Source organism: Dermacentor silvarum, chromosome 1 (assembly GCF_013339745.2).
Source record: "Dermacentor silvarum isolate Dsil-2018 chromosome 1, BIME_Dsil_1.4, whole genome shotgun sequence".
In the NCBI taxonomy this organism is placed as follows: Eukaryota; Metazoa; Arthropoda; class Arachnida; order Ixodida; family Ixodidae; genus Dermacentor; species Dermacentor silvarum.
Window position 1 is genome coordinate 376,205,372 of NC_051154.1, and position 14,870 is coordinate 376,220,241.

Sequence of the window (14,870 nt, forward strand, 5' to 3'; positions counted from 1 at the left end):
AATAAGCTTACCCATGAGTGAGCTCCGTACCCTGTGAACAAAGAAACATGCTCTGTTCGCACACTTTTGCACCTTCAATACCCTTAAAAGCAATCCCTAACACAAGACAAAACAAAAACAGAGTTCTTCAATGACGCCGGTAACCACGAAACTTAGCCAAAACACGTCAAATCCCTTGTAAATGACTCACCGCAGCAACTCGACGGCCAACTGTCATGGTGGCGAGTGCGCCGAAACGCAAAAAAATAAGAAAAAATGGAGAAAAGGGCGCGAAAAATACCACGTGAGGGCGCTCATCCAATTGGGAGACGCCGACCTTCTCTCCTGCCTCCTCTCAAGCTCCTCGCAGCAGCTGCGGCGGCCAAGATAAAAGAATGTGCCAACCATTTTAGTTTTATTCAGGGGGGCTTAACAGGGCCAGGATCGTACGCTTCCTGGCACACCACGCAGCCACTCATGCTATGGCTGCCATAGTCGGGATTGCAGTTATTTCATTCTAGCGTTTGCCTAAAGTGACACTAAAGAGAAGAAATAAATTAGTTTAAACTCATAGAATAGTTTTTATAAACAATATTTGCGTTAAGTTTCGGGTAAATTTGTTGATTATTTCAAGATGAAATGCTGGTCAAAGTCGCATCTCTTTTTTTTTTTATTTCACGCCGAAACCACAGCGCCGGTACGTCAATGTGGCATCAGGGTCCATCTATACCGATAAGATTTTAACTAAGCCCGGGCTGACTCGATCAAAATCCATGACGTCACGGCAAGCTAGTGCGGGATCTTCAAGGCGGTGCCGCCACCCGTATTTCCTTTTCGCGTCCTTCCTGACTTACCAAGCCTCTTCTCACCGTAATAGTAGCTTTCTTTTCCTAATCTTTTTCTGCTATCGCAAAACTGGGACATACTATTATATCTCAAACTATGCTTCTCTTTAGTGTGCCTTTAAAGTAGTATGTAGCTGCCTCAACGAGGCCAGCGCAGGGCGCAAGTGCGCTGTAGACCCTTGATCGAAACGTTCGCGCGAACAGGCAAAAAAAAAAAAAAAAAAAAAAAAAACAGGTTGCGCAACGCAGTTACGTCGACTCTGTACGAAACACACGTGTTCTCGTGCTCGACGTGGTATAAACGTCCCAACTTGACGCGGAAGCCGACTGCGAGCAGCAAGCTATCCATCCACGGAATCGCCGTGAGGAATCTGGGCCCGCGCGCCGAGGCGAGAACCGAAGAAAGATGAGAAACAAACGGGGACTCGTGTATATACATATACATATATACACTCTCAGGTTTCACCGGCGCGTCTCGAACGTCGCGATCACGACCGAGTAAAACGGGGTCGCCACACGCGTAATGCGCGGCGCGGCTTGAGCGCACGTGCTGCATGTGTACGGGAGAAAGCGCACAATCTCGTCCACGCCGTGTACCGACTGGCACGTCTAATCTCTCCGCATGAGCACATCCGCGACTCTCCGAGCACCACCGCAGCGATCGAAGACCGTGCAGTTTTTCTTTCTTGTTTCGGAGCGGCGCCGCGGCAACGGCTCAATCCCAGCACTGGTGTACGCCACGCAACACACACCGGGATAGCGAAGCATGCGAGACGCGGGAGGGAGCCCAACTTACAGGCTGGTGAAAGTGTATAGGACATGCGGCGGTCCGTGTTGAAATCATTCGTGTCGGCCAGATCCGTTTCTGTGTCGCTATCACACGGGGTCATCGTTCGCCCCTTCTATACTCCCGGACGAGTATGCGAAATTGTTTATCTTGTATCTCATGAAGATGTAAAGACAAGACAAAGAAGCAAACAAAAAACGGCGCAAAGCGGGGTGGTGGCATTTAGGTCGGCGGTACCCGTCTACTGCAATTTTTCCCTGCGCCATCATTTGTCATTCTGTACGCCTCCCAGTCTAAGATCTCAAGTTTTTGAAAACCTCAGAAGCCATATATATATATATATATATATATATATATATATATATATATATAGAGAGAGAGAGAGAGAGAGAGAGTTACGCTGCACATTTTCCTGACTTTTCATCGGCGAGTTCCCTGTTTCCGATCTCTTTCACGTTGTAGTTGATGCGTTACACGTGTATCACTCGCAGAGAGCAAACCTTTCATAGAAGGTTTCCCTATTGATAGTTCAAATGGCACACTTCTAAACCTACGCAAAATGCAAATGAGAGCCCCTTACACCATACTGCGCCTCATTTCATTTTGTGGCGGGCTTCAGGCTCTACCTGAACTATTATGAGGGCGCTCGGGCGAAGTACCTGGTGACAGATTTTGCACAAAGATATAGGTCTGCCTATAGCGAGTTACACGCCTCCTCCTTCCACTCGTGACTATAGCTTCCCTTGAGGGAGAAACTAAAATCTAGTCTTACTGATTCATCGATACTGAGTCGCGGCTCAAAATCAAACCGCGAATAGGATGTTTGCTGGCATAAGCATAAAAGAGTAGTTTCAGATCATATCAAAGCAGGAATATGCACAGACCACAAGGTAAAAAGGATAGGGACGGGGGTGTCCATATTCGCGCTTTCTAATATTGAACTGTACGTCAATTGCTCACAGGGAACCCTGATCATCAGTGCATATTGTAGTGTTAGTCAGAAAGAAAGACAACACACTACGTTTCTGTGTAGAAACGTCGTAGTCGTAGGGAGCGGTGCGCGTGACAAACAGTCAGCGTCACTGTGCTTTCTTCCAGATCGGTAGACAAAGGTTATGTCGTACTCTTGTAAGCGTAGGCTCCAACGGGCTAGTCTGCCTGCAGGATCCTTGAGGTTGGCAAGCCAGCACAATATGACAGGCATTGCCAAATTCTGACTGGGAGCTTTGCCACTGTCGCTCAAAAGAAAAGTGTACAATCAAGGCATTCTACCGGTGCTAACATATGGGGCACAAACTCGGAGGTTAACAAAGAAGCTCGAGAACAAGTTAAGGACCGCGCAAAGAGCGATGGAACGAAAAATGCTAGGCGTAGCGTTAAGAGACAGGAAGAGGGCGGTGTGGATCAGAGAGAAAACGGGATATCCGATATTCTAGTTGACATTAACAGAAAAGAAATGGAGCTGGGAAGGCCATGTAATGCGTAGGGCAGATAACCGGTGGACCATTAAGAGTTATAGAATGGGTACCAAGAGAAGGGAAGCGCGGTCGAGGACGGCAGAAGACTAGGTGGGGTGATGAAAATAGAGAATTTGCAGGCGCAAGTTGGAATCAGCTAGCGCAAGACAGGGGTATAATTGGAGATCGCAGGGAGAGGACTTCGTCCTGCAGTGGACATAACTATAGGCTGAAGATGATGATAATGATGGCGTCATGTAGGGCGCCAGAAAGTTCATTCGCGCTGTTGTACATATGACAAGGCGGCTTTAAAAAAATACGTTTTTCCGTACCTCTACTTCTGAAACATTGCGCAAGCGACTGAGCGCTACTTGCAGTTCGTTCCGCACGCTTTTCACACAGAGTCCGTGCTGCAGCGTACTGTGTTGATTTCGCGTCTTTGACAAGTGCGTGCACCGCAGACATGAGCGACGCGCGGACGGCTTGGCTGAAGAACGACAAATACCCGCTGAGTGGCTACCGCGGCGGGTCTGCTGAGCTCTGCTGAGCTCGAGGTTGCGCGTTCGATCCTGTCCCGACGGCCGCATTCTGGTGGGGGCGGAATGCAAAAACGCTTGTGTACCGTGCATTGGATGCACGTTAAAGAACCCCACGTGGTCGAAATTATTCCGGAGCCCCCCAACTACGGCACCCTCATAATCAGGCCGTGTTTCTCGCAGGTGAAACCTCAGAATTTAATTAATTAAAAACGAAAAAAAAAGACCCAAGTTGACGCAATGCCACGCTCCGCTCAATTGGTTCGGCATGCGCAGTGAGGATATGCTTTCCCCTGCCGATGTGAGTGCTGTACCCTCTAACCCTCACGCATTGGTCCTAGCGCGCGATTAAACAAGAGCGGAGATTTGTCAATAATGAATGACAAAAATGACTGAGTTTTTTTTACAAGTAAATCATATTATTACGGAGAAGGGCGGCGGAGCTGTGCAAGGCGAGGAGTTTTCGTCAGCCTATAGTCATGCATAGAACGTCAATAGCAATGTTGGTATCGACATCAGGTGACTTTTTGCTCAAGGAGATGTACTACTTTAATCATCCGCTGATGGACGTGCTAGAAGCAAAATGATCGTCACGATCACAATTTTCCGGTTTTATCTTTGATCGCAGCTCGGCAGCATAAGTAGCCTTCTGGGGTGTCACGGTTTATCGCCAGTGTCAGAAGATGACATAACCAACGTTGACGTTACCGCGTACATTTCTCGGTATTCCGGCATATGTCCACGCTAATACGTCTCAGCTGTGATGATGCTTTCGGCTGCTCAGGCTACAGAAATCGTGCAGAGCATCGCGAACCGCTCGCGCCGGTTTGCTTTGCCTCCCTCGATGCATGTAGATCCCTTTAAACCCCTTCCCCGTGTAGGGTAGCAAACCGGACGTGCGTCTGGTTAACCTCCCTGCCTTTCCTTTCTTCCTTTTCCTCCTCCTCCGCCGAGCTGCGGAGTCTGGCGCATTGACTCCGCACTCTATATACGGGCCTTCCATAGAAATATCACTGCGTTTCCTTTCACCATGTTGGCGCGTACACCGCTTCGCTATTCTCCCACGTCGTGTTGCGGTGTCACTACCAAAAGCATCCGTACGTTCTGCGAGAGATGTCACAGTATGTGGATTATACATATACGCACTCTACAGCAACACAACTGTACGATTTAGCACTGCATTTCAGCTCACGGTACCGCGCGCGTTCCGCTCCGCTAGCGAAAAAGAAAACAAAGAGAGTTTATCTAGAACCGCGCGTTTTGAGTCGTATCTCTCTTGTACCTCGCGTATGCATACAGCCACCACGACCACGGAAAGATTCCACTCCCATACACGTGGATATAACTCTCGAGTTTACCGTGGCCACGTCTCTTACACTTGACGGCCCGTTCCTCCTGCAGGAATGGCGGTACAACGAGCGAAGCGGGGGACTCTTTTCTAGCAAATGTATAGCTGATGCTAAAGCGTCTCGCTAGGACGAGCTATAGCTCTTAACGGGATGACAGGAATGGGCAAGAGGCCAAATGCCTCCAATGGCCTGTCGAGTTGACAACGGCAGCCACGGCGGCTACGCGCCACTGCTCGCGTCGGCCTCTTCCAAGAATTTTACAGAAACTCAAGCGTTGACCCCGGCTTTTTACATGATGAAAAGGTGCGAAACAGAAGTAGGCGTCCACAGGCGGAGATCACATAGTAGGGGGTGGGGGAGGGAAGTATATCGATGAATTGCGGTGCGAAGCCGGACACTGTCGATAGCCACAGTTTGTATTCCATGGGCAATGCGGTGCTAGGACGAGCGAAACTTGCTATTTCTCGGGAAGTTTAAATGTTATAGTTGCTTTAGAGGTTCTCTAAGCAGGGCGTATTTGTTTCCCGGTTTCCGAGGCTGGTTCTTGTCGCTGAATCACTGCGAGCCCGTTGATTGGCGCATAGGTGCGTGTCTTGTGTAGCATGGGCAACCACCGGTACTGCTCGGATACGTGGCCAGTTGTCTATTGCTTTCTACAAGTATATCTATACACTTACACTGACTTTGCTATATGTATATAACACTATGCTCGCTGCTGTATTAATATTTATTTTCACGTTTTTAGTACCAACAGGAGGTTCCTCTTAGAGCCTTTGATTTGAGATTTCATTCCGTATACATTGCGTACGAAATTGTACTGCTACTCTTTACAGGGTGATCGAAGTTAAGTCGACAGTTCTTTTTTTTTTAATTAGGAACTTAGATGTATGTGAAGAGCACCTCTACAGTAAGGTTAAGCGCCCAGGGGGACACAGAATGAGGTGGTAATTATTGATGTCGGTGGTTTAATTAACTAAAATTGAATAATTCACTTTTTATTGGCTGCAGTAAGCAGGCATGTTTGTATTGAAAAGTTAGACGCAGTTGTGTTTCTACACTTTCATTTGGCAGAATTCTTCTAGGGCATCCGTGCTCCGAGATATCGAACTGCGAAGTTTAATTGCCGTTCGCATGATTACGTATGGAAGACAGTGAGGACCGGCGCAAGGCTCCTCCCTTATCTCGGTATAACAGAAGCTACCATCGTTACAGGCTGAGCGGTTTCGTGTTTTGATAGCGGTTGCGGCTTCTGCGCTTTGCGATTACGCCAGCCGAGAGTGAAAGGGGGCAGTTATCACTTTCGCCTATGCCTCCACCCCGTTGTCAAACTAAACACCGTACACAGCAGGTACGTCACAAAGAGGAGGAACTTTGCGCCGGTCCTCACTGTCTTGCAGTCCTGTGCAACGAGGCACAAGCTATCCACGTCATACCATCCGCAAACAAATGGCCTCACGGAGCGTCTGAATCGCACTCCCACAGACATGCTCGCTAAGTATGTCTCTTCAGACCACACTGACTGGGACCTCGCTCTACCGTTTGTCACGTTTGCTTATAATTCCTCGCGCCACGACACAGCCGGTTCTACACCATTTTTCCCTCTGTTCGGCCGAGAACCAGCACTGCCCCTCAAAACAACTCTCCCTGTTCACGCGGCACCCACCAGTGAATAAGCACTTGATGCCGTCGCCCGCGCTGCCCACGCAAGGGAAATTGCCCGTGACCGCCTTCTGAACTCCCAAGACAGTCAAAGGCGTTTGTACGACCGGCGACACCGAGACGTGCACTTCCCGCCTGGTTCTTTGGTGCTTCTGTGGTCTCCGTCGCGTCAGGTCGGCCTGTCAGAAAAACTGCTGTCTCGCTACACAGGCCCATACCGGGTGCTTCGTGCCGTGACTCCCGTCATCTACGAAATCGCCCCTGATGCCCCATTTGCTTCCCATGGTCCAGTGATATCGTGCACGTTACACGACTGAAGAAGTGTCACCCTCCCAAGTGATGACTTTGAGACCCTACGAGACTTCGCTTCTGCCGCCGGGGGATTATGCTGCTCGCGTGTTGTATTTCGTCGTTTGAACGAGGCGCGCGGGCTCCTTCACTCGAGCGAAGAGTAGGAAGTGCGAACTTGTCTTGCGCTGTGAATCCAACCGGTCAGCGCTGCCAACCGCTGCTTAAAAAAAAAATGGAGGACGCTTAAGCTTCGCCTTGAAGAGTAGAACGCGATAGCGTTATGGGGACCCGTTCGCATCGCAACGCGTGGCTGTAGATCTGGTAGAGATGCTGGAAAAGGGGTTTCCTCGTAGCAGAATTAGGTTCTCGTACATTCAAATTACAATCCGACGCCGATTGGTAAACAATCCGACGGCGAATCCGACGCCGAATGGTAAAGTCGTACTTTACCATTTTCCTGACGAATTTCACTGTGAGAAATTCAATTCTTGTTCACCAAAGCCTTGCACCACGTGGAGTGCTTGCGCGGTCGGGGTTGGGGATGATTTTCTCCGCCACCCGCATCGTACGCCGACGCCGGTTGCCGACGCTGGATTTTCTGCGACACGGGGCCCCTAACGCTATCGCGCTAATATAATCTGTAAATAGTGTCTCGTTTACTTGACTCGTCCTTCGCGTAACAATATTATTCGTCTAAAGGTCTATCGGATGGGTTCTCAAAGTGGGTTCCGCGGAACCCTGGGGTTCCGCAGGCCCCTGCTCAGGGTTCCGCGAGCCACTGACAAATTTTCCGTGGTCCCGCGCTAACCAAGTGGTTAAAACGGCGAAAATGAGGTGCGCTTGATCCACAGAACCTCCGTTACTCATGCCCGAGTGTCAAAAAGCACATCGCACTGCGTAACGGCAACGCGCGAACTGCGCAATAAATTCGCAAGCCGCTTGTAGCCACCCAACCTTTGAAAACGGGCATTACGCCTAAGCTTTCGAACTTAAATCTCGGAGGCCGTAATTTACCAACATGCGCATTTCTCCCGTTTGTAGATAGCGTAGGTGCCGATTGCGTGCGCACTGACGTATACGTTGGAGGGATAAAAAAAAGTGAAGAAAAAAATGCGCGAAGCATCGCAAATACGCGCCGCAGAAGAGCAAGCAAGAACTGCGCTAGCGTCCAACCGAAACGAAGCGACGCAGTCCGCATCGCCATGGTCCTCAGTGGAAAGCTTGCGCGGCACGTGATTGACAGCAACGCCGGAGCGCTTCGTCCCTGCCACCTGGCGGAAGGTCTTGCGATTTTCGGTTCGGTGCTAGCAATGCTAGCCGCATATTCTACATGTGTTTGACGAGCACTGTACACCACAACACGGGGAGGTGATCCCGTGAAGAGAAACAGTACTTCCGATATCTCGGTGCCGTTGTCTAAATGGTGCGTCAAGAGTGGGTTTGATCAGTTCGCAGGGCCAATGCATGCATGGTGCTTACTTCTTGAGTCTCAAACACAGCGATGGCACAGCGGTGGCGTGAAGGTCGACTCAACTTACCTTGTACGTCGAGGCGGTACTAGGAGGTTGGGAAGTACTCATTTTGAGCCAGGTAGATAGAAAGCACTCAAAGCAAAAATGAATGCATGAAGAAGCGAAAAGGGCCTGCATTTGCATCGTGGAAGATGGCTTGTAAGTTGTTAGGGAGCACGTGTTCAATCACACACTGAGAGCTGTGCGCTGACATGTAATATCTCTCGTTGCATTCTTTTGTGACGACATAAGCATTGCTGATTAGATGGTAAGCGTGGTTGAGTGATGACCTAAGCGTGGTGACAGTCTAGCTGAACTTACCTTTTACAATCACAGAAACCGTAGTTGTGGCGGCTTCTTGGTATTCCGGTATATAATTAGAAAAATGATTTTAGGAATGGTGAAGGTATATGCTTTGTAAAAGCTGTGATTTTCATGCTCGTACTGTTGAATGTATACGAAGCGGCAACGCAGTAATCGGACGTATGCCCTCGAAAGCAGTCGTACAACGTTTTCAGTAAGACACTGAGACGCAAGAAACAGCTTTGGATAAATATCAGAAGGCACAAGTAAAAGCCGCACAATCAATCACAAGAACGCAAAGCGCTCGTTAACGTATTAACCCTGCCAGAGTCCGAAAATGAGGGATAAGTTGTGTAAACACTAGTCAGGCCTTGGCATTATTTCGCATGCTTGAGTCCTGTTTTTCCTGCTGATCAAGGAGTGTTCGTCAAGTTCGTTTTCGTAACTTGGTTGCCTGGTAACTTGGTAATGAAAAACGGAGGATAACGGAAAGTTGTCTTTCCGTTATCAGGGACGATCAGATGATCAGATGATCAGTTATCAGATGATCAGCGTTACTGCTTTAGCTTGTTTATAAACTGGCCCCGTGACAAGAGCGCAAAGGAGACAGGTAACATAGCGCAGTTTGCTTTCCGGCGTCATGCTAACCCGGGGCCAGTCACTGAAACAAGGATACTACCCTCAGACGTAGCATCGCTGACAAAACGCTGCTCTGCTCACCGTCCCAGTTTTGGAGAGCGCTGAAAGTTCCGCAGGTGCAGTTTGCGTCGCGCGATGCGAAACAGGGGTATGGCGGTCCTGGTGGCTCTGACACAACGTCCCGCCGAAAGCAATGCTTGTGGCGTAATCGTGCGTTTGTATGTTTACATCGATATTTTGAAGCTGACGCCAGCAGGCATCCTCCAGCAGTTGTGCGACGTGTATGGTCCAGATGTCGTGAGCGATGGTATGGTCAGGCGATGGTGCAGGCAGTCCATACAGAAGGGCTGATGCGATATCCATGAGAAAAGCAGCACTAGCCGGCCGTCACTCGTTACAGCGGAACTCATGGGAATTGCGCTGAAAGCAACTGACGCACAACGGTTTTGTGAGCAATCCTGTGCCTCATGCAGAGGTGACGTCTTAGTTTCCGTCACTCTCGTCAGATTAACATGAAGGTTGATTTCCCGAAACATGCCTAATGCATCGCTCCATATAAACATTGTTTTCTCTTTGCTTCGTCTTATTGTCGTGCCTTTCTTAAACACTAATGGGAGTGTACTTTGTTTACTTGAGGTAAATATAAATTCTGAGATTTTACGTGCCGAAACCACAATATGATTATGAGGCACGCCGTAGTACGGGACTCCGATTTAATTTGAGCTAGCTGGGGTTCCTTAACGTTCACTTAAATCTAAGTACACGATCGTGCTTGCGTCCCCCCCCCCCCCCCCCCCCCCTTTGAAATACAGCCGCCGCGGCCGGTATTGACACCGTTGAGCTCTGCAGCGTAATGTCATAGCCACTAAGCTGTACCGTGGCGCGCCCTTGTGCATTTCTATTGCGTGCATCAGAACACAAGCAGTTTCTACAGAAAGTTCTCACAGTTTGTCGGGAATGAAGAAATAAAAACGCAGTTGCCGGCAGTTCACATCCAGTTCATGTACGGACAACGTGCATTCCAATGTGTGCGCAAACGATGACCATCGAGGCTCTTTATTAAATCTCTGTCTCAACTTTTTTGTTGTTTTGAATGCCATATCTTGTTACCCTGGTGCTTGCGAGACTTACGTTCACGTGGCTTATCGTTTCAGGTGCCTGTCTACGAGGATGGAAACAAGATTTCTAGCAGCGACAATTTTCCTGGCATGCGTGGTAAGTCAGGCTTCCGTTACGGATGTCAGATCATGCACCTTCGTGCGTTCCATGTTTTTGGCGCAAACACGTTGCTTGCTTCGCTAATCCGAAGAACAAGAGCAATTAAATATATTGGAGGTTCGGTTGCAGGAAGTGCCATTGAAGTAATGCAAAAGCGCATTTAAATCTCAAGCTTTGGCTTGAAATGGCCCATGTTACTTTTCAGAATGGTATCCGTAGGACAAAATAATAAACGGTTGATGTACTGGCATTCATATTTAACCGACCTTTCAACATACGCTAAGTGTTCCCTCTGTCTTCCATCAGCAGTCGTGCTTGCGCGAGATTTTAATACGCCACGCACTTTGTTGCGAATTCCACATTACGTGGCAAGCGTTGTGAGGACCCTTTCTAGTCTTTTATGCAAAGCTCCTATCGCGTAACTGTGAAAGGCTAACAAAATGAAATAAAAGCAGATGGTTCGTACGTTGGCTCGTCAATGGATAAAAACACCGTTGTCGCTAAGTAGACGCCGTGATGATTCAGAGGTATACTGAAGGCGATTTCTTGCCCTGTGTTTTGATAAAAATTAGAAGGCGTTCTAAGTACTTGGTTGCTGCGTGCAGTATTCCAGAGCGACCTATCGAAGGTCGCTCTGGAATACCTGAGTATGATCTGATCTGAGAATGAACTGAATTAGTGAAATAAATGTCGCCGAACATTATCACCGTCGCCTCTTGTAGGCAACTGCAAATCATTTGCTCCCTCACTGCGAACTCCTGAATCTCTAAATTAATGCTTAAAACAGCCTTCTTAAAAAAAAATGGCAAGCACATATCTAACGCCGCCATGGACTACATAAAGTACCTAAGGCAAGAGCACCTTCGATAATATAATATATGCCATTAATATCCATGAAGTCGTGTGCTGAAGACGCCTAAAGTTCACGTGTCGCGGAATCTTAAGACTGAATTTCCGCAAAGTCTGTGCAGCTGGGTGGGAATTCAGGGCGTCGGTTGAGAGAGAGAGCAGTTGTTATAGAAAATGGCGGCGAGGTCCAAAGTTACATACTCTTAGTGGCATTTGCCGCAAACGCAGTGTTTCATTCACCCCGAAGCGCAGCCCACGAACTCGGCAGAAATTGGGTGGTCACGCGAAACACGACACCCGCGAATTTTCGGACCCGATAGTATGTTCTTACTATTTTATTACGATTATGCAGAGTGAGGCGCCTTTACTATTTGCGATTATGAGTTTGATATGATAAACCAGTAGAGAAAAAAAATATAAAGGAAGAACGAAAAAATCACGAAAAACGTATGTATGACAGGATACACGTTGACGAAAAAGAAAGACTAAGGCTCCGCGATCGATGCGTCACAACTTCGTTATCCGACGCTGTTCCGTTATTTTCCTTCCTTCTCAGAAAAAAAAAAAAAAAAAAACGAATACTTTCTTCTGGGAAAACGCGCCGCTGCCAGGAAACCCCATTTTTGGGGATGATAACCGATTTGACTTCCGGATTAGGGCTAAGTCGCGGCGATTTCCTGCGTCAGTCTCGCGTGCTTTTTTTTTTTTTTAACAAATCAGAAAGAGAGAGCGGTGACCGACAGTGGTGACCTCAGGCAAGGCATTGGGGCCCGTTATGTGTCCGCGAACCTTGGCTCTGCAAGAACAAAGCCACCCGAAGCAACCAAGCGTGAAGTTCGACGCCTCCGTTATTTGTGAGGCGCGGTAACAACCACTTTCTCCACGAGCAGAATGTCATCCACCGTTCTCCCGAGAGACCCCTGGGAGACTACAGTCGCATGCTAGGGGCGATTCAATTTGCCGCTGTCACTGGAGGGCGGACGCCTCGTAATTACACGTGCCACCACGGCGGAAAGAAGGCGACGGCCGCCGCGGTCAAACGAGACACACGGCCACAACGCTGCGTTCTGTTAACCCTCATGCAATCGCACCCTTCGCTTTCCCGCGTACGAGGTCACGTGCTGGAAGCTTGCACACGCGTACCTCCTCTCCAGGGGCTAATACCACGTGGCCTGAGCTTGTGTGCGTGTACAGTTAGGAAGACAAGCAAGCTCGGCCTCTACGGGTAGCGAATTCGTCGAGGGGGACGGTGAAGAATTGTTGACCGCTGCTTTGGAACTTAAATAAATACTGCAGAAAAAAGCAAGTGTCCTCCTCCCCCTATTTATGGTTCTTCTCCACCCTCACCCCTGTAAGAAAAAGTACCTGATGTAAGCGGCACTGCGGTGTTGGTCAAGCAGTAAGCGTGCGTATGTGCGTGTCGTGGGGGTGGTATGACCGGCAAGGACGTGGCTCGCTTGCGACAGCCCGCACAATTGCATGGACGCAGTTCCGTAGCGCACGGCCAGTGTCGGACGCTGCGAGCAGAAGATGGGAGGTAACGCGCGACCTCTCGCGGACAAAACCGCGAACCACACGGGCGACCGGTCGAGCGTCGCCGTTCGTCACGAGCGCGTGCGCAACTGCGTTTGCCGCCCGTTCCGTGCTGGATTTCTCCTTCGTCGTCTTCACCGCCGCTGGCCGAGCGTAGTCACAGACGCACTTCGTGCCGGGTGCCAGCGTGAAGGTCGTGGATGTCTTTATCGTCCGGCGAGGGATTTCTTCTGTTCTTGACCAAAGTGGAGAGAAAAGACACGAGAGGAGGGCATTTTTCTTTAGCGGTTGGCGAGTCGGGGATGACAGATGGTGTTGGCGCTTGCGGAGTACAGCGCTCGATGCGGACACGCAATGTAGCTCTCTCGCGTGTAGCTCTGTTGTGCGTCCGCGGTCAGAGGCGTGTGAGAGAAAGGAAAGCGCAACGCTGGGTAGAAAAAAGAAGAGTCCTCAAATTGTTGCGTGTGAAAGACGAGAGCGCTGCCTTTTCGTCTCAGCGTGGTCGGGAACGCGGAAGCGGACGAAGAATGATCGAAAGCGTGCTTGATGGGCGCCGTGACAAGTGTACGCAGAGGCGCGAACGTGAGAGCTTGAAGATGCAGCGGTGGCATACGCGACGTACTACAAGAGTCGTTTAGCTTATTACTTTTTTTTTTTGGCCTCGCATTCCCGACAAGGTCATTAAAAGGGAAAATTGTGGGAATGTACGTTTGTCCTCGTTTACTCGACTTCAAGCAGCCATCCAGCGCATAGGTGGACGGAGCTAGGTAAGATTTATAGAAAGGGAAATAACACTGGGAACTCATTATACGCGCTTGTGAACACGTAGGCTTAATTAGCTCTAAGCGGAAGAGCTAAACAAAGACGACACGTCACTAGAAGAACTGCTCGCTTAAATGAAAACCGCACTAAAGCTGGCGTATGCTTTATCTAATCAGTCACATCGAGTGAATAGAAACAAACCTCTGCTGGGCAATACCGGTTACAGTTGCAAGGAAGAAAGAAGATACTACAGCTGAATAAAGGGAATACAAATGGGAGCTAGACAAATTCCGCGACGCAGTGACGTTCATCTGCGGAATGAACGAAGAACTTCGCCTCGCATGCGTTCCGTTAGGCAAGTGTAATGCTTTATGTGCTGAGAAAAGCCCTTCCCACTGCTCCGCACAGCTTGGACAACATTAAACTCGCTGTTGGTTCCGACTTGGTTCCGACCGACATTCACAATTAAGGCGCCACAAGTGCTACTTCATTTTCGAAAAGCTATGATGTTGTCTTTAAAGAATATATGCTTGCATGCACGTGTTGCCTGATTCCTCACTTAGTGCATACCTTGTGCGGAGTAGCCAAACAATGCTTTGCAATGGGTTAACAACCCTACATCTTTCTCTCTTCGTTCTCTCTCTCCTCTCCGTATAACCTGTTTGCATCGCGAAGAGAGGGTAGATTGTTTGATTTGTGCGAGCGAGTCCTTTTATTGAATCGCAAATGTGTGGCTTACATGTAGGTCGCCAGAGCGTCGAACGAGGCCCAACACACATATACGTCTCTGAGACTGATTTACATAGTTATTTGCGTGTTATTTATGTTTGATGTCTGTCGTATTATGTTCATGTTCAATGTTTTAGGTCAGGCATTTCCAAGCGAGCAGCGCGGCCCCGTTGAACGGAACTGCGACATGCAGGAACCACCAGACCTGATGCGACGTGTTTTTGTACCTGCACAGTATAGTTTACTCCATCTGAATTGCTGCAGCATCCCTTCTGCTCAGTCCCTCTAACAAGGGTCCGTTGATAAGATGCTGGACCCTCTAACGCGGGCGTTAATGAGGAGTACAATAGCGACACGTTAGATATGCGACATCCTGGCGTCGCAAGAGAGGTAACGGGCAGTCTTCCACCTTCAGTAACTAAT

At 49.0% G+C, this 14,870-nt stretch overlaps 1 protein-coding gene across 5 annotated transcripts in view; it reads left to right on the forward strand.

Annotated features, from left to right (window-relative positions):
• LOC119437472 (uncharacterized) overlaps nt 1–14,870 on the forward strand; it is a 258,469-nt gene that overhangs the window by 235,872 nt on the left and 7,727 nt on the right. For all 5 annotated transcript variants that reach the window (XM_049660595.1, XM_049660594.1, XM_049660593.1 and 2 more), the window contains one exon: nt 10,511–10,571. In XM_049660595.1, coding sequence (XP_049516552.1) covers nt 10,527–10,571 — 45 coding nt within the window. In that variant the 5' untranslated portion in view covers nt 10,511–10,526. The remainder of the gene's footprint in view (nt 1–10,510; nt 10,572–14,870) is intronic.